Genomic DNA, 12,566 nt, shown 5'->3' with positions numbered 1-12,566 from the left:
CAACTGGGGCTGATGGCGACTCAGAGTAGCGGCCGTTCGTTCGAGTCCGTCCGCAGTTGCCCTACGCCGCACGCAGGCTTTTACCTTGAGTGAATTTACCGAGTCCTGCGTTGCTCAGCGGACGAGCCCAAGTCTTTAGACTCCCCTGTCATGTTCCCCGTGAGCGACACGTGCGCCCCAGAGGCAGCAGCCTTTAAGAGGCAGTGGGTATCCCTTGAAGAACTGCACCCTCCAGACGTTACTAGCCGGTCATCCCGCCACCCCAGGCGGCCCGGAGGCTGCCCCAGCCCAGGCCCTCTCCTGCCGGCCCTGCCTGGCCCAGGCTGACAGGTGCACAGCTCTGCTGGGGAGCCCCCAGGCGCCTCCCACGGAGGGTTCCTCAGCAGCCCCGCTCCCAGGTAGCCGCCGTCTGGCCCCCGCTGGGGGGAGAACGCCAACGGCCAGTGAAATATGAGCTGCCGAGTGACAGCAGCTGCGTCTGGAGTGGCCTCAGATCCTATAATTACATCTCCCTTTATTACCGCTGCTAATGGCCCTCCAGGTCGGCAGAAACGATAATAAATTAACAGATTATGAACTCCACTTGCCACAAATTATGTGCTCTTTTTTTTTTTTTTTCTTTCTTAAATTCTAGGAGCTCATGCTCTCAGATTACTGGGGGATGGGGGCTTGGGACGAGCCTGAATGTTATCAGATCAGTTGGTGCAGATAAAGCAGCTTTGGGGGGGAGGGCAGCAGAGCTCCAAGTGGGAGACCTGGGGAGATGGGCAGGGGCAGCCAGCTTGGGCAGCGCAGGACCTCAAGGGGGCAGTGCGAGATGCCCAGGGGCCTGGGCCACACCGGCCTCTCTCAGCAGCAAGCCCTGGCCCAGAATTGCTGGATGCTTGATGGAGGAGGAGACCCAGCCCAGCAGAGAAGAGCAGAAGTGGAGGGTGCTTGGCTGAAGGGCAGGGAGGAGTGCTTCAGCCCTTCGTTTGGGTTTAAATAAAAGAATATGTGCTTCTAGTAAAGCTGTCAGATGTGACAGAGGGATGGATATTATTTCTTAAACATCCTTCTGGGAATTTCCTGTGCGTGTATAGCCACCGTGTGTGTGTGTGTGTGCGTGTGTGCACGTGCACACATGTGTGTTCTCCCCCCACCATAGGACCGTTCTTTGACACTGCTTTACATCTGCTCCTTTCATTTAATTATATAACATCTAATTATGTTATATAAAAATGCCCTGGTGCTAGGCACTGTACTAAGTATTCCACACATTAGCTCATTTCATCCCCATAGTCCCACGAGGAAAGTATTGTTGTTGCTACTCCCATTTTACAGACAAAGAAACTGAGTCACACAGAAATGGACATACCCAGGGTCACAGCCAGTGGCCAGCAGAGCTAGGATTCCAACAGACAGTCTGGCTCTGGTGTCTGTGCCCTTAATAGTTACGTCTTCCTACGCTCTTGGGTATCTTCCCACACCCACAAAAACAGTTCTACCTCATTCTTTCTGGTGGCTTCTAATGTGCCATTCACTTAGCTAATAATTACATTTATATAGTAATTACATGTATCACATTAGTTACATTTAGGTTGTTTCCTGGTTGGGGTCATTACAGACTCATCTAACAAACACCCTTTCCCATTTATCTCTGTGTTTACAGGACAAATTCCTAGCGGTGGACTTGATAGGTTGAAGGGAGCAAGCCTTTTGTTTTATGCTTGATTTAGTCTTATTTTGGGAACATCTTAAGTATGGACAGGTTCAAAAGCCAAAACTAGATAAAAATGTGCCCACAAAACCCTCCCCTCCATCCCTCCCCCTGCCCCTCCATCACCTCCCCTCCTTTCTCCTAGAGCTGTTACTTTTCATTTTCCCTTCTAGTGCTTCTTTTTTCAGGTACTAGAAAGTCTTTGGGCTCTTTCAAATATGAGACCATAGCGCATATTTCTCCCCTGCCTTGCACAAAGTGAAGCAGCCTGTGTATAGTGTTCAGCACTTTGGAGAGGACATTTGGATTTGCAAAGCGCCTTCCAGCTCCTTTTGAGGGAGGAGGAGAGAAGTCAGGGCTGGGTCCACCAGCAGAGGAGGTCTAACCTTGGAGGGAGCCACAGACTCTCAGAGGTGCCGTTTCCCTTCCTCCCACCACCTGCTCTGCGCTTCCCCCAGAGGGCAGGCCTGTTTCTGGCTTGTACACGAGGGGCAGAGGCGGTGAAATCTGAGCTTGTGTCTAAAGGATGGAGAGGGTCTCACTGAGTTCTTTATGGGTTCATTTTCTTGTCACCCAGGAGTCAGGGCCCAGTGACATTTGTTCATTCTACTCTGCTAGGAATATGCACTGGGCATCTTCTTTGTCCCAGGCCGGGCACTGGGCAGCGGGGGCAGGAAGATGGGCAGCACAGGGCAGCCTATCTCAGCAACCCCCCCCCCCCACAGTGTGCTCACCGGCAGCACCCTTAACACCCCCTTGGGAGCTCCTCACCCTCCGGGACTCAGCCTCCCGCACTTTCCCGCTTGGGGCACGTTCGCCCATGGTGTGTTCTCAGAGCCCCTCCATCTCTCTGGCCCTCCGAACTGTCCTAACCATGAGATCACAGCAGAGCTCGGGGCTCACGGCGTGCCTTTGCCTCTTGACTGCGAGCTTTTGCACACGGGGGCCAGTTCTGGGTCGAGCTCGCCGTTGTGTCCACAGTGCCTGGCGCTTAGCGGGTGCCCAGGGAGGATTTGCGGAACGAATGAAGAGACAGAAGCACGCTGTTGACTCTAGGGATGGTACCTGTGTGATGGGCCTCACGGGGGTCTTTCCTCCTTCCTTTCCAGAAGCCCCCCTCCTCCCTCCCCTCCCTTTTTGCCACCTTCCGATTCAATTGTCTGTCAATTTCGCCCCATCCGCCTCCGACATCTTCCCTCCCGGTCTGTCTGCTTCCAGTGCAGCCCCCCACATCCCCGTGGGCACACACCCTCATGAGCCGGCTGATTGGGATCTGTTAATTAATGTCGCCCAAGGCCTCTCCCGCTCAGAGGCCCGATAAGGGAAATTGGATGTCCATTCTATCTGCCTTTTATTACCTCCCAGCTGTCCCTGCCACCACAGGCTGCAACACACCCCCTTGCGTGCCGGGATCTAGACAACACGCACGCACCTGGCCCCCTGGTGCCACAGCCTCTCCCCAAGGAGGCACGTCGGTCCAGGCCCGCCCCTGTCTGTCCGTGTCATTGCCCAGCTGTTTGTCAGTCACCCGCGGATGCTGGCAGCCAGGTGATGAGCCAAGGCCAGGGGTGTACAGATCGCACTCAGGAACCATGATGACTGGACTGAGAGGCTGCTCCCCAGCAGAGGGAGACCCGCCTGGTTGAAGGGGCTTCCACCTTGGAGTGCCCCCTGAAGTTGAACACTCGTGTGCTGGTTGGAAGGGGAACAGTGGGGTTTAAACTCAGGGGACAGCAGGGGAGAGTAGGACAGACTCCATGGAAACCCAGAGCGATGGGCCTGTCCAGGAGGTCAGGACCACCCCAGGCCTCCAGCCATGCCCAGAAGGGAGAGGAGAGTCATGCCGACAGCATGCTAAGAACAGAAACAGTAATAATAACGACCATCTCAGGCATCACCCTTGCTCAGGCTCGCTGGGTGCCGACGGTGTGGGGAGTGGAGCTGGGTGCTGTCCGTGCACCACCTTCTTACCCTCGAAGCCCCCATATCTGCGCTGTGCCCACACAGGGTGAGGTGCCAGGTCAGCAAGTGAAGTAGAGGCCCACCCACATAGGCAAACTCACCCCCAGAAATCCCCTCCTTCTAGTTGCCCGTGACGCGTGATGCAAAGGGCTTTGTGGATGCTCATTCTTTCCTTCAGTCTGGCATATGGTTAGTGCGGCGGCCAATCGCTGAGTTTCTGGCTGAAGTTACCACCTTGTGTCTAGTGACTGAGATGTTTGAAAATCAACTTCCCCCTCCCGCTCCTCTTCTTCCTCCTCCTCCTCCCTCGCCTCCTTTTTCTCTACCCTCCCTCTCAAATCAAGACGTTAATTGTTCGTGCCTAAGTCAAGTGCAGGTATAATGCAATTCCAGATACTATTCTCATTTCGTAGATGAAGACTTTTCATCTCATCATCAGTAACAATTGTACGAGCTCAGGGAACACAGTGTATATTCCACAATCATTGTCTCATTTCGACCGCAACGCGAGTCTGAAGCGGGTGCTACAGTCCTGCCCATTTCATAGAAGAGGACACTGAGGTTTGGGGCAGTTAACACAGCTTTCACATGGTCAGCCTACAGCTAGGAAAGGGGAAGTCAGGATTCAGGCCCAGGCAATCTCCCGAGCACGTTGGACAAGACGGTGACATAATTCTGGAGCCATCCCCCTTGCTGACCTCCTTTCACTCTGGAGTAAGCATCCTTGCTAGCAAGGAAGGGGAAACTCCCATGATTCTAAGCTCACAGAGTGCAGGACAGCTTGGGTCAGTGTTAGGTGGAAAGTGATGGCCAGGGCAGCAGGGGTCTGACCCCAGGAGGACAGGCTGCCTGTGAGAAAGTGCCCTCTGACCCTGTAGGCTCTTGAGCTCTTAGCCCCAGGCTGCGGTCACTGGCGGGGTGGGGGGTCATCACTGGCTGGGAACAGCTGAGTCCTTCCTGGTTGGGCCGTTGGGTCAACACACACAGCTGAGACTCTGCACTGAGGATCAGGTGTCACTTTAAAACACCAAAACCTCCCCTGGTTGAGCAGAGAGAGGAATCTGGAAAGTCCCCTGGGGGGAGAGGACCCTGTACTGCCACCTTTCGATTCTACTGTGAATTTAATAACTCCTTAAATTACAGATGCATTTAATTAATCAAAAAACTTCTACAGACATTCGAAAAAGAGCATAGAACTAACAGTAATAGTGATAACAACTGTCAACATTGACTGAGCTCTTGTTGTGTAAGTCTTTCCCATGAATTCCCTGTCTGACTCATTGACCAAGCGAAGGACAAGGAGCCCAGCCGGTACAGAGGGAGGGGCAGGATCCAGAGGTGCCCAGGACCACCTCCTCCAGCCAGCCCACCTGATTGCTGCTGCCCTCCTTGCCTCTTCTTCCCACAGGCTTCTCGAACCTCTCTCTCGGGGACCAGATGAGCCTGCTGCAGAGTGCCTGGATGGAGATCCTCATCCTGGGCATCGTGTACCGCTCACTGCCCTATGATGACAAGTTGGTGTATGCCGAGGACTACATCATGGACGAGGAGCACTCCCGCCTCGCGGGGCTGTTGGAGCTCTACAGGGCCATCCTGCAGCTGGTGCGCAGGTACAAGAAGCTCAAGGTGGAGAAGGAGGAGTTTGTGACGCTCAAGGCCCTGGCTCTGGCCAACTCAGGTAAAGGCGGGTGTGGGACCCACAGAGGGAGCTTCGAGAGGTCTCGTTGGGCCCAGGGAGCACAGCTCTGGGGACTGTGAGCAGGGCCACCATGAAGGGGGGATGGCATGAAGATGCCGGAGCTTCTAGTCACCAAAGACGGCAGGGGTTGGCGTGGAGCTGAGAGGGTGGTGATGAAGGCCAGCAATAGGCAGCTGCCCTGGATTTGCAGGGCACTAGACTCGGCTTCTAATGTCTAGCCCGACACACTGGTTAAGGACACAGATTCTATAGCCAAGTTGCTAAGAGTCAAATCCTGCTTCGACCACTTGGGCAAGTCACTTCCCTCTGTGCCTCATTTTCCTCATCAATAGAATGGGAACAATGAAGAGTCCCTACCCCACCAGACTATGGAAGGGATTTGTTTATATATGATTATATTATACTCAGCAACATGCCCGGTGCATAATAAGTGTTCAACCTGTTAAATAAATTAGCTATGAACTTACTTAATTCTTACACACAATCCTATGAGCAAGGTTCTCATGATTTTAACCCCATTTTACAGATGTGGGAATTGAGGCCTGGGGAGGTGAAGAAAATTGCCCAGGGTGACACTGTTAAGGGGTGTCAGAGCTAGGACTCGAACCAAAGTCCTCTGATTACAAAATCAACCCCCAGCTTATGACTCTCCTTGAATCTCCCAATCAAATTGCTCAGGTACAAGAGAGAAAAACCTGCCCAACTGAGTTGTCTGGACTGTCATTAAAAAGGAGGCTTCAGGGGGCGCCTGGGTGGTTCAGTCGGTTAAGCGTCCGACTCTTGATTTCAGCTCAGGTCATGATCTCAGGGTCCCCGCGTCTGGCTGTGTCCTCAGTGGGAAGTCTGCTCGAGGATATTCTCTCCTCCCTCTTCTCCTGCCCCTGCTCTCTAGCTCTCCTCTCTCTAAAGTAAATAAATAAATCTTAAAAAAAATTTCTTTAATTAAAAAAATAAAAAGGTTTCACTCCATTCCTTCAGCCCCTTCCAGCTTCTGGTTGGAATCTCTGGGGAGAGGGGCTGGGCATTGGCGATGCAGGTGAGCGAGCTGAAATGTATTCTGTCTCCACAGTTAGGGAGCGTCCCCACTGTGCCAAGTTGGCGGGGGGTGGAGAACGCAGGAGAAAGTCAGGCTCCCTGTCCTAAAGAGAGAGTGTCAGGCCATTTTGCTATAGGGCAGTGTCTGCTCAAGTCTGGGTCAGAGGGACCCAGGTTCAAATTACAGCTCTGACACTTAGTAGCCGTGTGATGTTGGACAAGTTGGCAACCTTCCTTAGCCCTGTCCTTGGGTATGAAGTGGGGACATCCCGGTACCTCCTCCAAGCACTTTGCTATTAAATGATCGACTGAAGATAAAGCACTTAGCCCAGTGCCTGGCCTAGAGGAAATGTTCAATAAATATTAATTATCATCATTACTATTAATATTAGAGGAAACAAAGTGTTATCAGCACAGGGAAGAGGGAGAGCTAGTTCCCAGGTGGAGACAGTACAAATAGGGCAGCCGGTTTGCTTGATACTATCATGCTTTCAGTGAAAGTCCTGTGTCCCGGGAAACCTCCGTCCCTGGCAAACCCAGACAGTTGGTCCCCCTAACAAATAGCTTCATAGAGAATGCAGGGGATGCTGCAGATACCCTGCTCAGCCCCCCTTTACTGGGTTAGTGCTCTCATGCCCCAGCTGCTGAGTTTTCCTGCTAAGAGCTCCTAGCTGCCCCCTTCACCAAGACCTCCCCTCACCTGCCTTGCCTGGAGAGTTGAGTACAGTGGCATCTTCAGCCAGTGGTGACCCACACAGGGGAACAAAGGCTGGCTCCTGGCAGGGTGGGATCAGAGCTTTGCATGGATCAGGCCAAAGCCAAGGCCATGTCCTCACCTTGCTTGCTCCCACCCTCACCGTATCCTGCCTCCCTCCCTCCCTCTCTCCTGAAAGCACATCCTCCAGAAGTCCCGTGCACCTGAACCCTGGTTTTGGGCTTTGCTTTTGGAGAACCTGATCTAATCCAGAGAGGCAAGCCTTTTTTTTTTTTTTTTAGTTTAATTCCCTTTTATTAATAAACAAATGCAAAATAATAATGAAAATTTTTACAGGCTTTAATACAGACCATTTACATTTTAAGATTCCAAAATGGTAGTGTATTCTTTGTGAGAGAATGCTAATCCTGTTTGGTTTTTTTAAAAGTGGTTTTAAATTTACAGAATAACGGAGCAACTGGAGCGACAGTTCTATGCCCCCATCCCACCCACATCTACCACTTGCATCCACCTCCTCCCTGTAGTTTCCCCCATTGTTCATATCTTGTATTGGTATGGTAATTTGTTACAATTAATGAGCCAATATTGATACATTATTACAAACAAAAGTCCCTAGTTGCCATTAGGGTTTACTCCTTGTGTTGGTGTGGGTCTGTGGATTTGACAAATGGGTAGTGACAGAATTCCCCATCACCTCCCCTACAGAGCAGTCTCACCCCTCGTGAGCCTGTGCTCACCGACTCTGAGGGAAGCACCGGGACCAGCCCTGCAGAGGGGCTGGGAGTTGGCGTGGGCGGAGGGAACACGGTGGCAGCAGAGGACACGGAGTGGGAACGGCGAGACCAGCATGGCTGCCAGGCCTTGGAGGGCACGTCCTTGATTTTAAGCTCTCCTGACCGTTTCTCACCTGACGTAGAGCTCGAGCTGGCCCATGCTGGGGGAGGAGAGTGAGGAGGTGGGAGGCCGCTCAGCGGTCACCTCCTCCCCACCGCTGCACATCAGGCTGTGCCGGCTTTCAGATGGCTTTTTAGGTTAGCTGGCTGCTCTTGCTCTGATCTCTGATCTCACACGTACACACACACACACATGCACACAGACACATGCATGTGCTCACACGTACACATGCATGCACACATACACACGTGCACGTGCCCACACATACCCACAAAGACATGGATGCACACATACAGACACATGTGCACATGCTCACACATATATTTATGCAAAGACACGTGCACATGCTCACACATACACGAAGACGTGTGCACATGCTCACACAGACATGCACACATAGACATATGCACATGCTCACGATGTGCGTACACACAGACACATGGGCACGTGCTCACATGTATACACACAAAGACATGCATGCACACATACAGACATGTGCACATGCTCACACATACATGCATGCACACATACACGCACACACGCTCACACATGCATGCACACAGACATGTGCACAGGCTCACACATACACAGATGCATGCACACATACACATGTGCACATGCTCACACATGCATGCACACATACACGTGCACAGGCTTACACATACACAGACATGCATGCACACATACATGCTCACACAGACACATTGACATGCGTGCACACAGATATGTGCACACACAGACATGCATGCAGATAAACATGCATGCTCACAAGTATAGACACATACACATACTTGCACACATACACACATGCACGCATACGCACATATTCACAAATACACACATGCCTATGCACACTCATGCACACATACACACGTGCAGATATGTACACACACGTACGCACACATGCACACACGCACACACAGCACCTGACGACTGGCCGTGGTTTAGTAACACGAGCCCACTGGCAGCCTCACTAGCATCAGGCGTGGCCTGAGTACGCAGTCATACGAGATGAAACGCCACGAGTCTGCCCCTCTTGCCCCCGCGGCATCTCCCAGGCCATCCTGCAGCTGTGCGCAGGTACGAGTAGTTCCCAAAGAGGCGGGGTTTGTGCCGCACAGGCCCCAGCTGCGGGTGGAGCGATCACCTCGGGCAGGAAGTCGGAAAGAATAGGCCTATTGCAGGTAAGGCCAGAAAAGCGGGTTGGGGTCAGACCAGAGGCTCTAGGGCTGTGAAGGTATTGGCTTGTAATCGGGTTCGTCCAGGGGGCCGCGAAAGGAGGTGCAGCAAGATAGGAAAGTCACCCAGTCAGACAGAGTTAGCAGGAGGAGAGACAGGTGCCTGGAGATCATTGATGTGGGCCCGGTGGCCGCCCCCAGGGCCACCGTGGGTGCCACTGCTGAGCTTGAGCACATGGGACGGGACCATTCCGGTGGCTCCAGGGGCTGACGCGAAGCAGAAGCATGAAGCACGTCAGAGACAGGCTGGGTCCCCAAACCCCAGCCCCTCAGGAGCCTGCTGGCCGTCTTTCACCCCAAGTCCCAGCCATCTCCAAGGCTCCCTGACAGCAGAAAAATTCATAGCCATTGATTTTGTAATTAACAGTTTATCAATGCCATTGATACAGACTCGCTGATGGATTGCAAAGAAATTAATCTTGCAATGTTATTTTATTTCATTTTTGGTCGAAGGCAGCTGCCAATTTTGGCCTCCTTGGGGAGGGCGGGGGGAGGGAGTTCGGATGGCCACGTCCCAGCATTAGAGGGACCCACATCTTGGGTACACATTCTGGAACCAGCTGAGAGTGTAGGAATGGAGCCACGCTCCATCTCCTAGTGGCAAAGGAGTCCTCGCTGCTTTGGTAACAAGGGGCAGAACAGTGGAGGCGTCTTGGGTAGGGGGCCAGTGCACCCCAGCACGCTAAAGCCACTTGCCCCAGGCTAGGTCCTCACAGTGACGATAATGCTGCATTTATCAGGTGCTTACTAAGTGCCTGGTAATGTGCTGTTTCTTTTAATCAATCCTCACCACTACCCTATGAGGCATGGAGACATTTGCTCCGTTGCAGAGATGAGGACACAGTCTCAGAGAGCCTAAGTAACTTGGCCAAAATAACACAGCATCTTAAGACTCCAGAGTCTTACCTTCCTCATTCCGCTTTTCTCCCAAGAGGAAGAGGCAGGACCTTGGAGGCATGGGCTGAGTGTGGCTGCAGAAGGTCAGGAGTCACTGGGGTCGGCCAGTTAGAACAGCGACCCTTGGCGGTTTGTGCCTAAGCTAACCCGGCACGCAAAGGCATTGCCCTGCTCTTTTGAGGAACTCGGCAGCCTCGCCCCGCCTTCCTTGGCAGTCCGCCCAGAGCTTCCAGCTCACTGGACCCATACGGCACCCTTGCCTTCCCGCCTTTGGCAGGCGGGCATTGGGCGCTGCAGTGCAGGGTGGTGGCTCGAGCTCTTTAAGGAATGTCAGGAGAAGGCGGGTTGTTTTCCCTGAGCCCCCGGATTGGGTGCCAGGAAACGGCCTTGGCTTCAGCTCAGCCCCCGCTGTAAGCCAGCTGTCAGCAGGTGCCCGCCTGTCCTGCTGGATTTAGGTAACTTCCATTTGAACCCCTAATTCATGCCTGAGTCCGAAGCCCTCCTCGGGATTTTTAGAGGACTCCCAACAGCACCCGCCATCGCTGTGGCCCATGCGTCCAGCCATGCTGTCTCAGGCCCCCACCAGGCCCCCCGCCACAGGGCACCTGGGCACAGAGCTCAGCCCCTTTGTGTTTGCATTCTGTGTAAGCATTCTGTCAGGTCAGTGATGGCCCCGGAGACGAGCTGGTGCCTGGTGGCAGCAACAGTAGTCCAGTGACGATGCCACCAGCCGGGCACTCCCTTTGGGACAAGTACTGTTTCAGTCCTTGACCTGTACTAACTCATTTAACCTCTTGAGGTAGGTGTGGCCAGTATCTCATTTACCAAATGAGAGAAATAAGGCACAGAGAAGTTAAATAGCTTGCCTAAAGTCACACAGCTGGCAAGTGAGGGACACAGGACCCCAACTCCACTGTCCACCTGGCACCTCCAGGGCAGGGACTGCGGTCTGCTGCCGGTCGAGTCCTTCAGGGTCTCCGCTGCTGCCTCCCGGTGGTTTCCCGGGAGATGACCTTCCGACATCCAGATGGCTCCCCGGCTCCAAGCCTCAGCTCTGTCACGGGCCTCTGTGACCTCAGGCTGGCAGCTTAGCCTCTGCGAGCCTCCGTCCCCTTCTCTGTAAAGTGAGGGTGTGGGGGGCAACAGCGCGGGGGCCCCCACCCCCCGTGCCGGGGGCGGCCGGCTGCGCGCGCTAACGCTCCCCCTGTGCCCGCAGATTCCATGTACATCGAGGATCTGGAGGCGGTGCAGAAGCTGCAGGACCTGCTGCACGAGGCGCTGCAGGACTACGAGCTGAGCCAGCGCCACGAGGAGCCCCGGCGGACGGGCAAGCTGCTGCTGACGCTGCCCCTGCTGCGACAGACGGCCGCGAAGGCCGTGCAGCACTTCTACAGCGTCAAACTGCAGGGCAAGGTGCCCATGCACAAACTCTTCCTGGAGATGCTGGAGGCCAAGGTCTGATGGCCCGGCACCCGGACCGACTCCCGCCCGCGGACACACCGGCCGACTGACCGCCGCGGACACGTCTGCGGCCACCAGCCTCGCCCTTCAAGCCCTGTATCATGGCCACGAGCAGCCCCAGAGGAAGGGCGCGCTCGCCTCCGGGCTGTGGCCGAGTTCCGAGTGCAGCGGGGCAGGGGAACAGGGAGGGGAGGGCAGGGCGTGGGCTCATCTGTAACCGGCTTTTTCTTTGGTATGTTTTTTCCTTCTCCGTGGGCAGTGCTGAGGTCTGGGCCAGGGCTGACTCCCTTGAGACTGGAGACCATCGAGGAAGCGGCCCCTCCCTCCCTCCAAACCCCCAAGAGACGGCAGTGCATATCCTAGCCCCACCCCCGCCCCATCCCCATCCCCATCCCCATCCCCCCCCCCCATGCACTGGGTGGGCAGTGCTCAGGGCCCAGGACCCCACCCAATTCAGGCGGGGTGCCACCGGAACTTGTCCCTTCCCAGCTTTCTTCCGGAGGCCCCGCCTACTCTGAGGTTCTTTGGGGCCCCTCCAGAGGCCCCACACCTTCTCCAGTCCAGGCGGCTCCCGTCCTGCAGCCTTTCAGCCTAGCGCACCTGCAGCTCCCGTTAGGGACTCACCGTCCAGAGAGCAGCTGCCAGGGCCTGTGCATCTTCCTGGGCTCCACCCCTCGGTGCCCTCCCACCTGCTGTCACCACGGCACCAAGGCCCACCTGTCTTCGTCCTCTCCCCTCCCCTCCCAAGAGATCCCTGCTGCATCCTGCCCCTACCTCAGAGCTCAGTGGGTTCAGCCAGCCAAGGTGACTTCGGGTCTATAGCTGGGAACGGTGCTGGCTCGGAGAAGAGCAGGGTCCAGGCAATATTCCCCAGAGCTCCCCCTTCTGCTTGCTTCTCCCCTTCCCCCCAGTCAGCCTTCAGGGCAGGTCCGGAGCAGGTGGGCCTGTGGGAAGTTGGGGAGTCTA

At 54.6% G+C, this 12,566-nt stretch overlaps 1 protein-coding gene across 1 annotated transcript in view; it reads left to right on the top strand.

Annotated features, from left to right (window-relative positions):
• ESRRB (estrogen related receptor beta) overlaps positions 1-11,984 on the top strand; it is a 68,256-nt gene extending 56,272 nt beyond the window's left edge. The window contains exons 6-7 of the mRNA XM_081830173.1: positions 5,070-5,339; positions 11,356-11,984. Coding sequence (XP_081686299.1) covers positions 5,070-5,339; positions 11,356-11,600 — 515 coding nt within the window. The 3' untranslated portion in view covers positions 11,601-11,984. The remainder of the gene's footprint in view (positions 1-5,069; positions 5,340-11,355) is intronic.
• Positions 11,985-12,566: the final 582 nt, after the last annotated feature.

This window comes from Leptonychotes weddellii, chromosome 9 (assembly GCF_054177405.1).
Source record: "Leptonychotes weddellii isolate Sample4059 chromosome 9, ASM5417740v2, whole genome shotgun sequence".
Lineage (NCBI taxonomy): Eukaryota > Metazoa > Chordata > Mammalia > Carnivora > Phocidae > Leptonychotes > Leptonychotes weddellii.
Note: the sequence above shows the minus strand (reverse complement) of the source record. Positions and strands in the feature narration are given on the sequence as shown.